Here is a 21,348-nt window from a genome sequence, read left to right as displayed (position 1 = left end):
AAATTTTCCTGTTACTCCAGGTATCTCTTGACTTCCTACTTTTGCATTCCCGTCCCCTATAATGAAAAGGACATCTTTTTTGGGTGTTAGTTCTAGAAGGTGTTGTAGGTCTTCATATAACCATTCAACTTCAGCTTCTTCAGCATTACTGGTCGAGGCATAGACTTGGATGTGATATTGAATGGTTTGCCTTGGAAACAAACAGAGATAATTGTGTCATTTTTGAGATTGCATTCAAGTACTGCATTTTGGACTCTTTTGTTGACTATGATGGCTACTTCATTTCTTCTAAGGGATTCTTGCCCACAATAGTAGATATAATGGTCATCTGAGTTAAATTCACCAAATCCATTCCATTTTAGTTCATTGATTCCTAAAATGTTGATGTTCACTCTTGCCATCTCCTGTTTGACCACTTCCAATTTGCCTTGATTCATGGACCTAACATTCCAGGTTCCTATGCAATATTGCTCTTTGGAGCATCGGACTTTACTTCCATCACCAGTCATATCCACAACTAGGTGTTGTTTTTGCTTTGGCTCTGTCTCTTCATTCTTTCTGGAGTTATTTCTCCACTGATCTCCAGTAGCATATTGGGCACCTACCAACATGGGGAGTTCATCTTTCAGTGTCCTGTCTTTTTGCCTTTTCATGCTATTTATGGTGTTCTCAGGAGAAGGCAATGGCACCCCACTCCAGTACTCTTGCCTGGAAAATCCCATGGATGGAGGAGCCTGGTAGGCTGCAGTCCATGGGGTCGCTGAGGGTCAGACACAACTGAGCGACTTCACTTTCACTTTTCACTTTCATGCATTGGAGAAGGAAATGGCAACCCACTCCAGTGTTCTTGCCTGGAGAATCCCAGGGGCGGGGGAGCCTGGTGGGCTGCCGTCTATGGGGTCACACAGAGTCGGACATGACTGAAGCGACTTAGCAGCAGCAGCAGCATGGTGTTCTCAAGGCAAGAATACTGAAGTGGCTTGCCATTCCCTTGTCCAGTGGACCACGTTTTGTCAGAACTCTCCACCATGACCCGTCCATCTTGGGAGGCCCTACACGGCATGGCTCAAAGTTTCACTGAGTTAGACAAGGCTGCGGTCAATGTGATCAGTTTGGTTAGTAGTCTGTGACCCTACTCCTAAGTAGCCCCATAATTCATAGCACTCTTCTCAATCCAATTTCTCCCATATAATGCTCTAGCATGCCCACTCTCAACCAGATACCTCTGACTTCATGGTATTCTGACATCTTTGACTCTAGTTTAGTGTCCCTGGACTTCAAGACATATTCCACCTTTCCCTGTTCATCTTCTAGAGTAGTCTGTCTAGCCTCCCTAAACCAAATAAGCTTCCTTTAACCACCTAAAGGATGTCCCTGATCAGACCCCTTGTCTGAAGAGCACAAGTGGCTTCTTCAGGGCCCAGCCTTCTGTGTACACACTGATGTTCATGTATCCCAGGGCCATGACTGCAGGGAAGGGATGGAACTGCTTACAACTGAAGACATTTACCCTTTCAGTTTGTGTCTAGGGCTGTATATCTCCCCACTCCACCCCAACTACCTAAGTAGCTGTTATTTGATATCATAGTTGACATAACTTATTTGGTCTTTGTGACTAAGATCTCAGTGAATTCCAGGTGATTTTTTTGTTTGAGGATGTACATGATCATGTTTCACTTCTGCAGACCTGATTTTTGGCCATCCCAACTCACTGCAGGGATGAATCAGTAAGGACACTTAAGAATCGCTTTTATTCTTCACTAGGCTCCATGCAAACTTGAGTGGGAAAATGCAGGGATAATTCTTCATTTCCTTTTCACTCATCTCCTAGGGCCTGGTACTTCAGAAAAGGGGATGGGTCCAGTAAACGAATGGGGTGGAGGAGAGAAGTCTCAGAGGGGCCCTGGAGACTTCAGGGATGGATGTCTGATGGAGACTTCAGACATCCTGGGATGGATGAAGACTAAGGAAAAGCAAATATAGGAATCTAATGCCAGCTCCAAAACCTGACTTTTTCTTCTTTCTCTACGCCTTACTCTTACTGGACATTCTAATGAAACTATGCCAGAGACGCTGCCTTCTAACCACATAAAATTCTCACCTTTTAATTTCCTTGATTCTTCCCAGAGCTGGGTTCAACATCACCAAAACTTGTCCTGGACCAAACACACACTTTTACACAGAATTAGGGGGTCAGCGTATATTTTAAAAGGACATCCCTGAGGCTAAAAATAGTCACAATGTCACCCTCTAGCCCATAGTTTGCAATGTCTTTCCCAGTGAATCTCATCGCGTCTCCTTGAACTTCCCAGCTGTTATGCGGCGTGGAAGCCACTATCCCCACGCTACAAATGAGGAAAAGCTCTGCCCGCAGTTGTCACAGTAGCAGCTATGAGCCGCTAACAGTCAACTGGCAGCAACACTCCTCCACAGGCCTTTCAAGGGTCGCGCCCCTTTACACCACTGCAGCTGCGACCCCTGGCGCAATGCAGGCCGGGGATTGTAGTCCAGTGAGCCGCAGTTCCTATGGATTGGACTACAATGACCAGCATGCCTCGCGCTTTTTTGCCCCCCTTCCCTTTTAGCCTCGGGCGCGGGGGAGGCTCGGCCGACCTGCTGACTGGGAACCGATATGGCAGCGACTTTGGGCAGCGGGGAGCGCTGGACGGAAGGTACCAGGTCCTGGCTGGAGGGTGGGACAGGGCAGGGTCTCGGAGAAATCAGGGATGGGACTCCTGAAGGCACTTGAAAGGGCTGAGATCCTGGGCCTGAGATGAAGGACAGAGGCCTATGAGAAGATGCTGGGCTTGAGTGGGGTTCCTGGTGAGGTAGGAGACTCTCCAGGACAGGGGACCGGGATATGGAATCCAGAAGCGTTGGCTCAAGCTGAGGACCCGGCTCGATACCCACAGTCACCTGTGACGACTTGTTGCCTCCGGCCCCCAGCCCCGCCCAGGGCCTGCAGCTATCAAGCCCGGCACGCGCCAGGGTGGGCGGGGTAACGCGGTCTCCCGCAGCTTGCCTACCCGGCCCTTATCCTCGCCTCCAAACTGGGCTGCCTGACCCTAGACCTGGGTTTCGTCTTGCCCCTGCATCCAGCACTGGGACGGATAGGCCAGCCCATTCCATCCTACAGTCAGGCAAAGAGGACTGAACCAATGCCTATTATGTATTCTGCATTATGGATTTGACAGACATGGTCCCCTGAGCCCACAGAACTCTCAGTCTACTGAGGGAGTTTGACAGGTAAACAGTCAGTTACAAAAGAAGCCCAAAATGTCCTGGGCTACACAGCAAGGTCGTAGATTTGGTGGGGGTATACTGTTAAGGCACTCAACACGACCTGGGTTTCAGAGAAGGCCTCATGAAGAAAGCGTTACATATGATGACATGAAGGATGTGCTGGAGCTAGCCAGACCTACTTAGAGAAAGTTTTGCAGGCAGAAGGAACAGCATGTGCTAAGGCCCAGAGAAAACAAGGTATTGCTGATCTGAAGGGAGATTGTTGTGGTAGAAGGTAGAGTACAGAGGACCTTGTGGTGAGATTTGAAGCTAAAGAGACAGGCTAGGCCCATAAGAAGAGATCTGGACATGGAGCAACGGGTAGTCACTAAGATATTAAGCAGGAGAAAAGGGTTTTTTGTCTTACCCAGATCCTCTAGACAGGACATGAGCATTCTGCCTTCTTTGACTATATTCCTATGGCCCTCTTCACACTCTGCAGGCATTATGATTAATTAAATTCTCTCCCTTTAAACAGTAACCTCTTTGTGGTCAGGAGTAGGTCTTACTGATACACCTCCTTGATCTATCTAGCCAAATGTCTTGTATGTATTAGTTCTGTAACCATTTAAACATTGAACTCATCTCTACTTTAAATCTTAGTGGTGGAAAATATTGCAACAAAAAAAAATATGTTATGAACAATTCTCTCCTGACCATGAACCACAGAGAAATAGACTTCCGTGGTGCTGCCCTAAATCCAAGGTATTGGGCAGATGCCTCTGGAGTGCCTTTACTGGCCCTGAATCAAGATTATTTGCTGGCTGATGCCTATAGGGATGATGGACATTTTAATGCTTCATGTTTCTGACATTAAAAGTTTTTCATGATTGCTTCTATATTTTCTGTATTGTTTTCTCAAGGAAGATGTTTCTTCTGCTTTGTATGGATTTGGATCTGTAAAAGTCAGTATGATACCACTAACCTGGCCCTCAAACATTCACTGGCCTATAGGCAGCCTCCCAGATAGCTAAGGCCAGTAGCAAAGTTGATTTGCAGGTCAGAGTGAACCCTTATGGAGGTACTGTTGTTTTGCAGCTTACATTGATGCAGTCAGAAGAAACAAATACCCAGAAGACAGACCTCCTGAAAGTCATGACCCCTGTGGTTGCTGTAACTGCATGAAGGGACAGAAGGAAAAGAAGTCTGAGAATGAATGGAGTCAGACCAGACAGGGTGAGGGGAACTCCACTTATACAGAGGAGCAACTGCTTGGAGTACAAAGGTGAGCCTGTGGTGGGATTAGATGAATGATTTTATGTAGAGTGCCTAGAGCAGATGACTGCTATTATTATTATCATTGAAGCACAATAACATCTTGGCCTCAGAGGCAAAGTTAGGTGGAAGTGGAGTGTTAGGCTATAATCTGAAGTAACTGCCCTGCTTCTACTCTAAGAGAATCAGGGAAAACCAGGTTGACATAACAGACATCTGTACAACATCCTACTCAACAACAGCAGAATGTACAATCTTCTCAAGTATACATGGAATATTATCCAGAGTAGACCATATGTTAGGCTATAAAACAAGCCTTAATAAATTTAAAAGGATTAAAATAAAACAGTGTATGTTCTTTGAAATTGACAACAGAAGGAAATTTGGGTAATTCACAAATGTGTAAAAATTAAACAACATATTCCTAAATAACAAATAGGTCACAGAAGAAGTCACAAGGAAAATTAGAAGATACTTTGAGATGATTGAAAATGAAAACACAACACACCAAAACATATAGGATACAGCTAAACCAATACTTAAAGGAAATTTATAGCTATAAATGTTTATTTTTCTAAAATCTCAAATCAATAACCTAATCTAGAAAAAGAAGAACAAACTAAATTCAAACAAACAGAAGGAAATAATATAGAGTGAAAATAAATGAAATAGAGGATAGCAAAACAATAGAGATCAACAAAAGCAAAAGTTATTGGTTATCAACAAAACTGACAAACTTTTAGCTAGACTGACCAAGCCAAAAAAGGGAGAAGACTCAGATAACTAAAATCAGAAGTGAAATAGGGGATATCACTACCAATCTTAAAAAAATAATGATTATGTAAGAGAATACTGTGAACAATTATATGCCAACAAACAAATTAGAGAACTTAAATGGATAAATTCAATTTCCCACAAATAAAAGCCCAGGCACCGATGACTGAACTGGTAAATTCTACCAGATGTCTGAAGAAGAATTAACTAATCTTTCATTAATTATTATAGAAAATACCAAAGAAGGGAACACTTTCCAAGTCATTCTATGAGACCAGTATTACCCTATAACCAAAAGCAGATGAAAGCATCACAAGATGGATACAGATTTCTGCAACATTAAAACATGTAAAAAGGATTATATATCTTGACCAAGTGAGATTTATCCTAGGAGTACAAGGTTGTTTAACACATGAAAATAAAATAATGTAATATACCATATTAATAGAATAAAAGACAAAAGTCATATGATCATTTCAATAGGTGTAGAAAAAGCATTTGACAAAATCCAACACTCATGATAACAATATTCAGTACACTAGGAATAGAAAGGAACTTCCTCAACCAGATAAAGGTCATCTACAAAAAATCCACAGCTAACATCATACTTAATGATGAATAATTTGATGCTCTCCAAGATCAGAAACAGAACAGGAACAAGACAACTACATTCACTCTAGCTATTACTATTCAACATTGTGCTGGAGGTTCAAGCTAGGGCAATTAGGCAAGAAAAATAAGCCAACCAGATTGGAAAAAAGGAGTAAAACTGTATTCACATATGTTATGATCTAGTATAGAAAATTTTAAGGAATATTCACACACAAACTATTAGAACTAATAAATGACTTCAGCAAAGATCAATATACGAAAATCGTTATTTTTCTTTTTTTCACTTAATAAACATATATTTATAGATATACAATTTCAGAATTCTAGTCAAGAAATATAGCAGATCCATGTTCTTATTGCACATGGCTCAGCCCATCTAGGGACATCTACTGAAACCAGAGGGTCGGGATGATGGGGACAGAGCACTGGGGTCAGCACAGGCAGGTCGCTCTCATCCATATCCAATTCTGAGCATCTCTCTGGGCTAGGGTGGCCACTTCATCACAGGGCAGGACTTTATTTATAAAGCCATATTTGACATTTCTTAACCAAGCTTCCTTTTCCAGCAAGAATCCTATTTGTTGGGGAACTTTTAAAAGAGATCCAAGAGAAGCTCCGGGAGGGTAGTGACCCCCTCCTGGCGGGCAGCTTGGGGTACTAAGGCTTCAGGGGATGGCTGGCTCAATGACACATCCACCGCCAGAGAAAAATTTGGGAAAAACAGTAATTCCAAAAGGTTCAGTATAAACTGTGGAAATGAATAAAACCTCCCTCCCTTCCCCTGGCTGCTGCTGCTATTTTGAGAAAAATCCTCATTTGAAAGTGATGATAAGAAACTCTTGTGGTTCATCCTTTGTCCAACATGCAAGAGAAGGCCAGGTGGCGTCACGAACATGGAGGGTAGAGACAGAGGTGCCCACAGTCATGGACTTTTTTAGGAGCCAGCTGCTGCCCCAGGGTCCTGGGCACCACCTGGTTGACTCTTCAAGGAAAAGCCTTCTGGAGTCTTTGGTATATAACTTAGGAAAAACCAGTAGCAACAATGGGTCTATGCCCTGGGGCACCTGTAAGGGAAAACTTGCATAGGGAAATCATTATTTTTCTATACATTAGCAATGAACACGGAGAAAGCAATGGCACCCCACTCCAGTACTCTTGCCTGGCAAATCCCATGGACGGAGGAGCCTGGAAGGCTGCAGTCCATGGGGTCGCTAGGAGTCGGACACGACTGAGTGGCTTCACTTTCACTTTTCACTTTCATGCATTGGAGAAGGGAATGGCAACCCACTCCAGTGTTCTTGCCTGGAAAATCCCAGGGACGGGGGAACCTGGTGGGCTGCCGTCTATGGGGTCGCAGAGTTGGACAAGACTTAGCAGCAGCAGCAGCAGCAACAATGAACAATCCGAAAATGAAAACAGTTTCATTTATAACAGCATCAAAAAGAATAAAATGCTTAGGAATAAATTTAACAAATATAAGATTGTACATTGAAAACTACAAACTTCATTAAAAGAAATAAAGAAACTCTAACTAAATGGGAAGTTTGCCTGTGTTTATGAATCGAAAGGCTTAATATTGGTTCAGTTCAGTCGCTCAGTCATGTTCAACTCTACGACCCCATGGACTGAAGCATGCCAGGCTTCCCTATCCATCACCAGCTCCTGGAGCTTGCTCAAACTCATGTCCATAGAGTCAGTGATGCCATTCAACCATCTCATCCTCTGTCTTCCCCTTTTCCTCCTGCCTTTGATCTTTCCCAGCATCAGGGTCTTCACATCAGGTGGCCAAAGTATTGGAGTTTCAGTTTCAGCATTAGTCCTTCCAGTGAATATTCAGGACTGGTTTCCTTTGGGATTGACTGGTTTGATCTCCTTGCAGTCCAAGTGACTCTCGAGAGTCTTCTCCAACACCACAGTTCAAAAGCATCAATTCTTTGGCGGTTGGCTTTCTTTATGGTCCAACTCTCACATCCATACATGACTTATGGAAAAAACATAGCTTTGACTATATGGACCTTTGTTGGTAAAGTAATGTCTCTGCTTTTTAATATGCTGTCTAGGTTGGTCATAGCTTTTCTTCTAAGGAGCAAGCATCTTATAATTTCATGGCTGCAGTCACCATCTGCAGTGATTTTGGAGCCCAAAAAGATAAATCTCTCTCTGTTTCCATTGTTTCCCCACCTATTTGCCATGAAGTGATGGGACTGGATGCCATGATCTTAGTTTTCTGAATGTTGAGTTTTAAGCCACTTTTTCACTCTCCTCTTTCACTTTCGTCAAGAGGCTCTTTAGTTTTTCACTTTCTGCCATAAGGATGGTGTCATCTGCGTATCTGAGGTTATTGATATTTTTCCCAGCAATCTTCATTTTGATAATATTCCTCAAATTGACCCACAGATTCAACACAATCCCTATTAAATTCCCAGTTACCTTTTTTTTGCAGAAATTGACAATCTGATCCTGAAATTCATGGATTTCAGGATGCATCCTGAAAATGCAAAGGACCTAGAGTAACCAAGTGTTAGTCACTCAGTCATGTCCAACTCTTTGTGACCCCCATGGACTGTAGCCCGCCAAGCTTCTCTGCCCATGGGATTATCCAGGCAAGAATACTGGAGTGGGTAGCCATTCCCTTCTCCAGGGGATCTTCCCAACTCAGGGATTGAACCTGTGTCTCCTGCATTGCAAGCAGATTCTTTACCATCTGAGCCACCAGGGAAGCCAAAACAGTCTTGGGAAAAAAGTGCAAAGTTGGAAGACTCATACTTCCCAATTTCAAAACCTACTGCAAAGATTCAGAATGAAGATAGTGTGCACTAGCATAGGATAGGCATTTAGATCAATGAAGTAGAATTGACACTCCTGAGATAAACCCTTATATTTATGATTAATTGGTTTTTGACAAGAGTGCCAAGACAATTTAATGGGGGAAAGACTAGTCTTCTTGTTGGGACAACTGGATATCCACATTGCAAAAAATGAACTTGGACTCCTTCCTCACACAAATAAAAAAATTTATTCTAAGACCTAGGACCTAAATATAAGAGCTAAAACTATAAAACTCTTAGAGGAAAACATAAATGTAAAGCTTTGTGACATTGGATTAGGGAGTCATTTTGTGTTGACAACCAAAGTATACATTATAAAAGAAAATATAGGCAAATTGGACTTCATCAAAATTAAAAATTTTGTACTTCAAAAGATACCACCAAGAAGGTGAAAAATCAACCCACAAAATGGGAGAAAATATTTTCAAATTATATATCTGATAAGGGAGAGATGGAAAGAGAAAGAGAGAGGCAGGGGAGTATTTGCCATGGAATCAGGAATTGGAAACTAGGGTGTGGAATCCATAGGATCCCCACAAGCAGCTATTGGGGAAGGACCCCAACTGACATTCCAGACCCTGCATGAACAGTCCCGACTGTGTTACTAACTTATGAACTCTTCAGCAACACTGTGAGCCTCTGCCTGCTCAACTGAGTTGTGTGATAGAAAAAACTGGAGGTACTTTAAATGCCTCATCAGTAGGGAATGTACATGCATGCATGCTCAGTCACTCAGTTGTGTCTGACTCTTTGCAACCCTGTAGATTGTTGCCTGCCAGGCTTCTCAGTCCGTGGGGTTTTTCCAGGCAAGAACACTGGAGTAGGGTGCCATTTCCTCCTCAAGGGGATCTTCCTGACCCAGGGATCAAACGCAAGTCTCCTGCATTGCCAGGTGGATTCTTCACCACTGAACCACCTGGGAAGCCCATACATCCATAACAGTGCAAGAATATGCACCCTTTAGAAGAATGTGGTAGATTTTAAAAGTATAGTTGATTTACAAATTGTGTTAGTTTCTAGTGTGGAGCAAAATATTATGTTACGTAAAACTGAATATATATATATATATATATATATATGTTCTTTTTCAGATTCTTTTCTATTATAGATTATTATAGGATATTGAGTACAGTTCCTTGTGCTATATATATATATAGTATGACCTTATTGATTATTTTATATAAAGTAGTATGTATCTGTTAATCCCCAAGTCCTAACCTGTCCCCTTCCTTCCCACTCCCTCACCCCTGCTTTCCCCTCATTTCAGTTCAGTTCAGTTCAGTCGCTCAGTCGTGTCTGACTCTTTGCGACCTCATGGACTGCAGCACACCAGGCCTACCTGTCCATCACCAATTCCTGGAGTTTACCTAAACTCATGTCCATTAAGTCAGTGATGCCATCCAACCATCTCATCCTCTGTCATCCCCTTCTCCCTCCTTCAGTCTTTCCCAGCATCAGGATCTTTTCCAATGAGTCAGTTCTTCACATCAGGCGGCCAAATTATTGGAGTTTCAGCTTCAATATCAGTCCTTCCAATGAACACTCAGGTCTGATCTCCTTTAGGATGGACTGGTTGGATCTCCTTGCAGTCCAAGAGACTCTCAAAAGTCTCCTCCAACACCACAGTTCAAAAGCATCAGTTCGTCAGCACTCGGCTTTCTTTACAGTCCAACTCTCACATCCATACATGACTACTGGAAAAACCATAGCCTTGACTAGACAGACCTTGATGATGCTGTGAAAGTGCTACACTCAATATGCCAGCAAATTTGGAAAACTCAGCAGTGGCCACAGGACTGGAAAAGGTCAGTTTTCATTCCTATCCCAAGAAAGGCAATGCCAGAGAGTGCTCAAACTACCGCACAATTACACTCATCTCACACGCTAGTAAAGTAATGCTCAAAATTCTCCAAGCCAGGCTTCAGCAATACATGAACCATGAACTTCCAGATGTTCAAGCTGGTTTTAGAAAAGTCAGAGGAACCAGAGATCAAATTGCCAACATCTGCTGGATCATGGAAAAAGCAAGAGAGTTTCAGAAAAACATCTATTTCTGCTTTATTGACTATGCCAAAGCCTTTGACTGTGTGGATCACAACAAACTGGAAAATTCTGAAAGAGATGGGAATAGCAACCACCTGACCTGCCTCTTGAGAAATCTGTATGCAGGTCAGGAAGCAACAGTTAGAACTGGACATGGAACAACAGGCTGGTTCCAAATAGGAAAAGGAGTACGTCACGGTTGTATATTGTCACCCTGCTTATTTCATTTACATGCAGAGTACATCATGAGAAACACTGGGCTGGATGAAGCACAAGCTGGAATCAAGATTGCCGGGAGAAATATCAATAACCTCAGATATGCAGATGACACCACCCTTATGGCAGAAAGTGAAGAGGAACTAAAGAGCCTCTTGATGCAAGTGAAAGAGGAGAGCGAAAAAGTTGGCTTAAAGCTCAACATTCAGAAAACGAAGATCATGGCATCTGGTCCCATCACTTCATGGCAAATAGATGGGGAAACAGTGACAACAGTGGCGGACTTTATTTTAGGGGACCCCAAAATCACTGCAGATGGTGACTGCAGCCATGAAACTAAAAGATGCTTACTTCTTGGAAGGAAAGTTATGGCCAACCTAGACAGCTTTCCCCTCTGGTAACCATAAATTTGTTTTCTGTGTCAGTGAGTGTATCTGTTTTGTAAATCAGCTGATTTGTGTCATCTTTTTATAGTCCACATACAAGTGATATTATATGATATTTGGCTTTGTCTGACTTACCTCACCTAGTATGATAATCTCTAGATCCGTCCTTGTTGCTACAAATGGCATTTCTTTGTTTTTTATGGCTGAGTAATATTCCACTATATATATATATATATACACCACATCTTTTCTATCCATTCATCTGGCTATTGTAAAGAGTGCTGCTGTGAACACTGGAGTGCATGTATGTTTTCAAATTAGAGTTTTCATCTTTTCCAGATGTATGTCCAGGACCATATGTTCTATTTTTAGCTTTTTTAAGGAACCACCATACTGTTCTCCATATAGCTGCACCAATTTATATTCCTCCCAAGAATGTAGGAGGGTTTCCTTTTTTCCATACCCACTCAAGCATTTGTTTGTAGACTTTTTGATCATCGCCATTCTGACCAATGTGAGGTGATATATACCTCATTGTAGTTTTGATTCACATTTCTCCAGTAATTAGCAATGTTGAGATCTTTTTGTGTGCCTGTTGGCCATCTGTAGAATGTGGTAGATTTTTAACAATAGCCAATATTTACATCATGTCAGATGCTATCAAGCATTTTAATGAACACTTAATTTAATTATAACAGCTCTGTGAAATACAGGTATAATTATTAGCCCATTTCAAAAGATAAAACAGAGTTAAGTCCACAGCAAAGTCAGATGCCAACCAAGGCATTTTGACTCCAGAGTTCATGCTGTAGTCATTCTCAAAGGTGTGGTTTGAGAATCCCAAGACCATTTTGGAAAGAGGTCTACAAGTTTTAAACTATCTTTGTGAACTTCCCTAGTGGTCCAGTGGTTAAGATTCTTTGCTTCCACTGCAGAGGGTGCAGGTTTGACCACTGATCAGCAAAGTTCCACATGCTGCTTGGTGCAGCTGTCCCCCACCCCCCAAAAAAACACACAATATCTTCATAATAATACAAACACATATTTGCCTTTTTCACGTGAGAGGCTATATAATATCCAATTATATCTTTTTCAGATCAGATCAGATCAGATCAGTCGCTCAGTCGTGTCCGACTCTTTGCGACCCCATGAATCGCAGCATGCTAGTCCTCCCTGTCCATCACCAACTCCCGGAGTTCACTCAGACTCACGTCCATCGAGTCAGAGATGCCATCCAGCCATCTCATCTTCTGTCGTCCGCTTCTCCTCTTGCCCCCAATCGCTCCCAGCATCAGAGTCTTTTCCAATGAGTCAACTCTTCACATGAGGTAGCCAAAGTACTGGAGTTTCAGCTTTAGCATCATTCCTTCCAAAGAAATCCCAGGGCTGATTTCCTTTAGAATGGACTGGTTGGATCTCCTTGCAGTCCAAAGGACTCTCAAGAGTCTTCTCCAACACCACAGTTCAAAAGCATCAATTCTTCAGCGCTCAGCCTTTTTCATAGTCCAACTCTCACATCCATACATGACCACAGGAAAACCATAGCCTTGACTAGATGAACCTTTGTTGGCAAAGTAACGTCTCTGCTTTTGAATATGCTATCTAGGTTGGTCATAACTTTCCTTCCAAGGAGTAAGCGTCTTTTAATTTCATGGCTGCAGTCACCCTCTGCAGTGATTTTGGAGCCCAGAAAAATAAAGTCTGACACTGTTTCCACTCTTTCTCCATCTATTTCCCATGAAGTGATGGGACCGGATGCCATGATCTTTGTTTTCTGAATGTTGAGCTTTAAGCCAACTTTTTCACTCTCCACTTTCACTTTCATCAATAGGCTTTTTAGTTCCTCTTCATTTCTGCCATAAGAGTGGTGTCATCTGCATATCTGAGGTTATTGATATTTCTCCCAGCAATCTTGATTCCAGCTTGTGTTTGTTCCAGTCCAGCGTTTCTCATGATGTATTCTGCATATAAGTTAAATAAACAGGGTGACAATATACAGCCTTCACATACTCCTTTTCCTATTTGGAACCAGTCTGTTGTTCCATGTCCAGTTCTAACTGTTGCTTCCTGACCTGCATACAGATTTCTCAAGAGGCAGATCAGGTGGTCTGGTATTCCCATCTCTTTCAGAGTTTTCCACAGTTTATTGTGATCCACACAGTCAAAGGCTTTGGCATAGTCAATAAAGCAGAAATAGATGTTTTTCTGGAACTCTCTTGCTTTTTCCATGATCTAGCGGATGTTGGCAATTTGATCTCTGGTTCCTCTGCCTTTTCTAAACCAGCTTGAACATCAGGAAGTTCACGGTTCACATATTGCTGAAGCCTGGCTTGGAGAATTTTGAGCATTACTTTACTAGCGTGTGAGATGAGTGCAATTGTGTGGTAGTTTGAGCATTCTTTGGCATTGCCTTTCTTTGGGATTGAAATGAAAACTGACCTTTTCCAGTCCTGTGGCCACTGCTAAGTTTTCCAAATTTGCTGGCATGTTGAGTGCAGCATTTTCACAGCATCATCTTTCAGGATTTGGAATAGCTCAACTGGAATTCTATCACCTCCACTAGCTTTGTTTGTAGTGATGCTTTCTAAGGCCCACTGGACTTCACATTCCAGGATGTCTGGCTCTAGGTCAGTGATCATACCATCGTGATTATCTGGGTCGTGAAGATCTTTTTTATACAGTTCTGTGTATTCTTGCCATCTCTTCTTAATATCTTCTGCTTCTGTTAGGGCCATACCATTTCTGTCCTTTATCGAGCCCATCTTTGCATGAAATGTTCCTTTGGTATCTCTAATTTTCTTGAAGAGATCTCTAGTCTTTCCCATTCTGTTGTTTTCCTCTATTTCTTTGCATTGATCGCTGAAGAAGGCTTTCTTATCTCTTCTTGCTATTCTTTAGAACTCTGCATTCAGATGTTTATATCTTTCCTTTTCTCCTTTGCTTTTCACTTCTCTTCTTTTCACAGCTATTTGTAAGGCCTCCCCAGACAGCCATTTTGCTTTTTTGTATTTCTTTTCCATGGGGATGGTCTTGATCCCTGTCTCCTGTACAATGTCACGAACCTCATTCCATAGCTCATCAGGCACTCTATCTATCAGATCTAGGCCCTTAAATCTATTTCTCACTTCCACTGTATAATCATAAGGGATTTGATTTAGGTCATACCTAAATGGTCTAGTGGTTTTCCCTACTTTTTTCAATTTAAGTCTGAATTTGGCAATAAGGAGTTTATGGTCTGAGCCACAGTCAGCTCCTGGTCTTGTTTTTGCTGACTGTATAGAGCTTCTCCATCTTTGGCTGCAAAGAATATAATCAATCTGATTTCGGTGTTGACCATCTGGTGATGTCCATGTATAGAGTCTTCTCTTGTGTTGTTGGAAGAGGGTGTTTGCTATGACCAGTGCATTTTCTTGGCAAAACTCTATTAGTCTTTGCCCTGCTTCATTCCGTATTCCAAGGCCAAATTTGCCTGTTACTCCAGGTGTTTCTTGACTTCCTACTTTTGCATTCCAGTCCCCTATAATGAAAAGGACATCTTTTTTGGGTGTTAGTTCTAAAAGGTCTTGTAGGTCTTCATAGAACCATTCAACTTCAGCTTCTTCAGCGTTACTGGTTGGGGCATAGACTTAGATTACTGTGATATTGAACGGTTTGCCTTGGAAACGAACAGAGCTCATTCTGTCGTTTTTGAGATTGCATCCAAGTACTGCATTTCGGACTCTTTTGTTGACCATGACGGCTACTTCTTCTGAGGGATTCCTGCCCACAGTAGTAGATATAATGGTCATCTGAGTTAAATTCACCCATTCCAGTCCATTTCAGTTCGCTGATTCCTAGAATGTCGACATTCACTCTTGCCATCTCTTGTTTGACCACTTCAAATTTGCCTTGATTCATGGACCTGACATTCCAGGTTCCTATGCAATATTGCTCTTTACAGCATCGGACCTTGCTTCTATCACCAGTCACATCCACAGCTGGGTATTCTTTTTGCTTTGGCTCCATCCCTTCATTCTTTCTGGAGTTATTTCTCCACTGATCTCCAGTAGCATATCGGGCATCTACTGACCTGGGGAGTGTCCTCTTTCAGTATCCTATCATTTTGCCTTTTCATACTGTTCATGGGGTTCTCAAGGCAAGAATACTGAAGTGGTTTGCCATTCCCTTCTCTAGTGGACCACATTCTGTCAGATCTCTCCACCATGACCTGCCTGTCTTGGGTGGCCCCACAGGGCATGGCTTAGTTTCATTGAGTTAGACAAGGCTGTGGTCCTAGTGTGATTAGATTGACTAGTTTTCTGTGAGTATGGTTTCAGTGTGTCTGCCCTCTGATGCCCTCTTGCAACACCTACCGTCTTACTTGGGTTTCTCTTACCTTGGGCGTGGGGCATCTCTTCACGGCTGCTCCAGCAAAGTGCAGCCAATGCTCCTTACCTTGGACGAGGGGTATCTCCTCACTGCTGCTCAAGAGTATAAAAGACTTTTTATATCAAAAAGGTCAGAACTGCTGCTCTGGTGGTATAAACTATTAACCCTGTACTTCTCATCTCTGTAAGTTACTGGTCAATCCCCAAGATAAATTGTTGTTTGAAAAAAGGATGTAGAAGGGTGATTGTAATATGCTTACATTTAGGTATTAATAAGAAAAAAAGTTAAAAAATGGGGCTGTTTTTATACATGTGCTGTCTCTGTACATGGGAATGAGAAAACTTTTTTTTTTTTTTGGCTGTGCATCTTGTAGGATCTCAGTTCCCTGGCCAGGGATTGAACCTGGGTTATGGCAGTGAAAGCTCAGAATCCTAACTACTAGGCCACCAAGGAAATCCCCACAGAAAACTTCTAACTGTGGTTATTCTTAGCATAGGAGATTGGGGAACAGAAAATGGGGAAGCAGGAAGTTGTTTCACTGTATATAGTTTAGTATTTTGGATATTTTTCTTCTACCATCAGTTCAGTTCAGTTGCTCAGTCATGTCCAACTCTTTGCAACCCCATGGACTGCAGCATGCCAGGCTTCCCTGTCTATCACCAACTCCCAGAGCTTGCTCAAACTCATGTCCATTGAGTCAGTGATGCCATCCAACCATCTCATCCTCTGTCTTCCCCTTCTCCTTATGCCTTCAATCTTTCCCAGCATCTGGGTCTTTTCCAATGAGTCTGTTCTTCACATCAGGTGGCCAAATTATTGGAGTTTCAGCTTCAGCATCAGTCCTTCCAATGAATATTCAGGACTGATTTCCTTTAGGATTGACTGGTTTGATCTCCTTGCAGTCCAAGGGACTCTCAAGAGTCTTCTCCAACACCAGTTCAAAAGCATCAATTCTTCGGCACTCAGCTTTCTTTATAGTCCAACTCTCACATCCATATATGACTCTTTGAAAAACCATAGCTTTGACTAGACAGACCTTTGTTGGCAAAGTAATGTCTCTGCTTTTTAAAAAAATTTTTTATTGAAGGATAGTTGCTTTACAGAATTTTGTTGTTTCTGCTTTTTAATATGCTGTCTAGGTTGGTCATAGCTTTTCTTCCAAGGAGCAAACATCTTTTAATTTCATGGCTGCAGTCACCATCTGCAGTGAATTTGGAGCCCAAAAAAATAAAGTCTCACTGTTTCCATTGTTTCCCCATCTATTTGCCATGAAGTGATGGGACCGGATCCCATGATCTTAGTTTTCTGAATGTTGAGTTTTAAGCCAACTTTTTCCCTCTCCTCTTTCACTTTCATCAATAGGCTCTTTAGTTCTTCTTCGCTTTCTGCCCTAAGGGTTATTGATATTTCTCCGGGCAAACTTGATTCCAGCTTGTGCTTCATCCAGCCTGGCATTTTGTATGATGCACTCTGCATATAAGTTAAATAAACAGGGTGACAATATACAACCTTGACGTACTCTTTTCCCAATTTGGAACCAGTCTGTTGTTCCATATCTGGTTCTAACTGTTCCTTCTTGACCTGCATACAGATTTCTCAGGAGGTAGGTAAGGTGCCTTTATAACTTTTTAAAACAAAGTTTAAAAAGATAGCCATAAAAAAGAGGTACATTTTAAAAAATGGTTAGGGTATTTCTTCTGCCTTTGCTGTCCTGTGGTTCAACTTTGAGGACCTTAGATTGGGCCTTAATATAAGGATTAGTATACTTGTTCTACCCACTTACAGGGATATAGAAAGAATAACATATTAGATGTAAAAATACTTTGAAAGGAATTAAGCTGTCACTGGGAGGAGGACATTGTTAGTGAATTGAATGATTCATTAATGTGTTCACCAGTTTTCTCTCTTTCTGCTTTGGGTCTCACAGATTGGATATTGATTTACTATTTAGCAGTTAATTGTACAAAAGGGACCTTTGTAGACATACTAAAAAAATGTTTCTGATTTGTGTTTTTAGGATCAAGAAATGCAGAAATTACTATGAAATTCTGGGAGTTTCACGAGATGCTAGTGATGAAGAGCTTAAGAAAGCTTACCGAAAACTTGCCCTGAAATTTCATCCTGACAAGAACTGTGCTCCTGGAGCAACAGATGCTTTCAAAGGTCTGATCCTAAACTAATGCTTAATTATGCCCTCCTTGTGGTGTTTGGTCACAGCAAGTTGTTTCCAGCCTCTCTCGTAATTGTTTTCTAAGGCTACAAGCAGGGTCTTGTTTTTTCCTGCCACACCTCTTAGGTAGTGATTATTAGCATAGCTCTCTCCTTAATTTCTTACTTTAATTTCTTTTGGGAAAAAAAATTGGTTTCTCTGTAATATCTTACAGAACCTTTTATTCTTTGATTCAGCAAATATTTATTGAAGATCTATGTGTCCGGTGCCAGGGTAAGTAAAACTGATATGATTCCTCTTGTGGAACTTAAAGGTTGGTAGCCACTTGCAGGCAGGACCTAGATAGCGTTTCAAAGCTTCTTTGACCATGAAACTCTTTGTTCATGAAACCTGCATTATAAACATGTGGTTAGTATAAAAAGGCTTTATAAGACTTTGTAGAGAGCAAAAACATAGTTATAGATCAAAGCTTTTTCCATTGATTTCTGTGATACTTTCAGAAACATATTCTCAAAAAATATTTTGCATCCAATACATAAATAAAAATTTCACTTAAGAGCTTCACCCTGAGGAATGTCATTGATTCAGGAAAGGATTATCAGTAGATGCTAAAACCATTGGGTAATAGGTTGTTGTTGAATAGAATATTCACATAATGTCAAAGTATTATCCCACAGAATACTTACTGATTTTGTTGTTATTTAGTTGCTCAATCATGCCTGACTCTTTTGTGACCCCATGGACTGTTGCCCACCAGGCTCCTCTGTCTGTGGGATTTCCCAGGCAAGAATACTGGAGTGTGTTGCCATTTCCTTCTCTAAGGGATCTTCCCAACCCAAGGATTGAACCCCAGTCTGCTACATTGGCAGGTAGATTCTTTACCACTGAGCCACTTGGGAAGCCCAGATTGCACAGGGAAAATTTTCTAAGTAATGGAGATAGCTAGCTGTTACTACTTTAAGCAAGTGATCTAATTTATCATCACCATTACTAGAACAATTTAACATTACATGTTGTAATACTATGTGGTATTCTTGCCAGAATGTTTGACCTGAATCTAATAAAGAGGAAACAATCAAAATATGGAACATTCTACAAAGAACACTGAACTACTCTTCAAAAAATTCAATAAAAGAAAAGCAAAAAAGGTGGGGAGACTGTTCCAGATGAAAAGAAACTAAAGAGATGTGAAACCAAGGACAGTACATTAACCCTGAATGGATTTACTGGGTGATAATGAGTTGGTGTTAATTTTCTTAACTGTGATATTATATTTTGATCATGTAGGAGAGTATCTTTCTTCTTCAGAGATGTATGCTAAAATATTTAGGAGTGAAGTGTCAGAATATCTTCAGCCTACTTCCAAGTGATTTAGCAAGAAAAAATGAATACATATTATATATATATGCATGTATGTGTAGAGCATTGAGAAAAGCAAAGTGGTAAAATGCTAACATTGATGAATAAGGTTAAAGGTGTTTATTGTACTATTTTTTTCAACTTTTCTGGAGATTGGAATTTTTCAAAAGGAAAAGTAGGGGCTTCTCTGGTGGTCTAGTGGCTAAGACTCGGTGCTTGCAATGCAGGGAATCCAGGTTCGATCCCTGGTCAGGGAACTGGATCCCACGTGCTGCAACTGAAAGATTATAGATCCCTAATGCCCCAACTAAGATGCGGCACAGCCAAATAAATAAATGTTTGTAAAAAAGAAAAAAGTAAAAAAAACGATAGATCTGAGACATTTTTTTAAAGTCAGCATTTACCTTAGAGGACAAGCTACCTTTGTTGATGTGCCTTTGTGAATCTCATTCTCCCCACAGTTTCTATAAGGAAACAGATAAACCACATTCTCCTCATACCTTCATGTAGGGTACGTCACAGACTGATGCCATTTCTCTAAGAAATCTGCCAGATTTCAAGGGATGTGAATGTTTAAACAACTCTGTTTAGGTTTTTCTGTTTTTTTTTTTTTCTGCTTAACTGTTCTATTGCTATAAATACTTAATACAGTTCCCTGACTAGAAGACTCACAAGGAAATGCTCTTTCTGACTATGTTTCTGATAGTGTTGACTGAATTAAAGGTAGGCAGGTGGGAATGACTTAAAAGATTTTTTTTTTTAAGATTTCTTTGGTGATTCTTTGATTGGTGGTACTGACTGTATGTTTAAATGAAATTGGACAAAGTTTGCACATTTGTGCACAGGGAGAAGTGATGGTATGCTTATGTAGTCTATTCAGACTTTGATCCCTCACTGAGGCACTGGACATTTTTTTTGTTTTTTTAAGCCACAATGACTGGCTTGTGGGATCTTAGTTCCCCAACCAGGGAATAAACCTGGACCCTCGGTAGTGGAAGCACAGGTTCTAACCACTGGACGACCAGGGAATTCCCTGGAGATACATTTCCTAATTTCTAAAGACTATGTTTAAAAGTAAGCTGAAATAAGACTGATGACTGAGGACTTTGCTTTTAACCAAGTAGGAGGATTTTTATTTATTATTTTATTCAGGAGACTGTATGTGACTTCATGTTAGAATACCATTGCTTATGTATAAACTGTTTCTGACCATAAACTATTGCTCTCAAGTGAAATAACACATTTTTGATGAAGGAGCACAGTACTTCTAAGTTTATCTTGACTCCAGTGTTTAAGGCTTATCAAACTAGATCTTGGGAAGATTTCAAGGGCAAGCACTTCGGTGAACTTTCCAGGCCCAAGCACCTCTCCTTGGGTCACTGTGAAGTTGTCCAGCACCAACTCTTCACTGCTACTACTGTGATTACCCTCAGCCGTAACAGACTGTGTACTCTGGTGCTTTTTGTTTTTGTTGCAGCAATAGGAAATGCCTTTGCAGTCCTGAGCAATCCTGACAAGAGACTCCGCTATGATGAATATGGAGATGAACAGGTGACTTTCACTGCCCCTCGAGCCAGACCTTATAATTATTACAGGGACTTTGAAACCGACATCACTCCAGAAGAGCTGTTCAATGTCTTCTTTGGAGGACATTTTCCTACAGGTTAGTATCCCAACTTTTTTCATTTAAGAAGTCTTAGGAACTTCCCTGATGGTCCAGTGGTTAAGACTCTGCACGTCTACTGCAGGGGGCTCAGGTTTGATCCCGGTTCGGAGAGCTAAGATCCCATATGCCATGTGGTGTGGCCAAAAACAGTCATATATATTTTCAGGATCTGAATAGAGGGGCCGTGGTATGGTGGAAACAAGACTGTGGAATCAGATAAGCTGAGGTTGAAGTCGTCTCCAGCCTCCAACTATGCATGATTTTTACTTAGTCCGTCTGATCTTGTTTCCTCACCAAAAAATGAGGCTGATAATACCAACCGATATTTTTTAAGTGTTTTATAAATTAGAAGCAAAATTCCTATATTATAATTATTGTAAACTAGCACTTATATAAAGGTAAAGGTTAGAAAAATACCCCCAGAGAATT

At 41.3% G+C, this 21,348-nt stretch overlaps 1 protein-coding gene across 1 annotated transcript in view; it reads left to right on the top strand.

Annotated features, from left to right (window-relative positions):
* The first annotated feature begins 2,288 nt into the window (after nt 1-2,288).
* The window catches only part of DNAJC18 (DnaJ heat shock protein family (Hsp40) member C18), a 31,663-nt gene continuing 12,603 nt past the window's right edge, over nt 2,289-21,348 (top strand). Inside the window, exons 1-4 of the mRNA XM_086411925.1 lie at nt 2,289-2,672; nt 4,321-4,507; nt 17,742-17,887; nt 20,731-20,916. Coding sequence (XP_086268051.1) covers nt 2,633-2,672; nt 4,321-4,507; nt 17,742-17,887; nt 20,731-20,916 — 559 coding nt within the window. The 5' untranslated portion in view covers nt 2,289-2,632. The remainder of the gene's footprint in view (nt 2,673-4,320; nt 4,508-17,741; nt 17,888-20,730; nt 20,917-21,348) is intronic.

Source organism: Bos grunniens, chromosome 7 (genome assembly GCF_055505025.1).
Source record: "Bos grunniens cultivar Pamir isolate PY7600 chromosome 7, Bosgru_T2T1.0, whole genome shotgun sequence".
NCBI classification, from domain to species: domain Eukaryota; kingdom Metazoa; phylum Chordata; class Mammalia; order Artiodactyla; family Bovidae; genus Bos; species Bos grunniens.
This window is presented reverse-complemented; position numbering and strand designations above follow the sequence as displayed.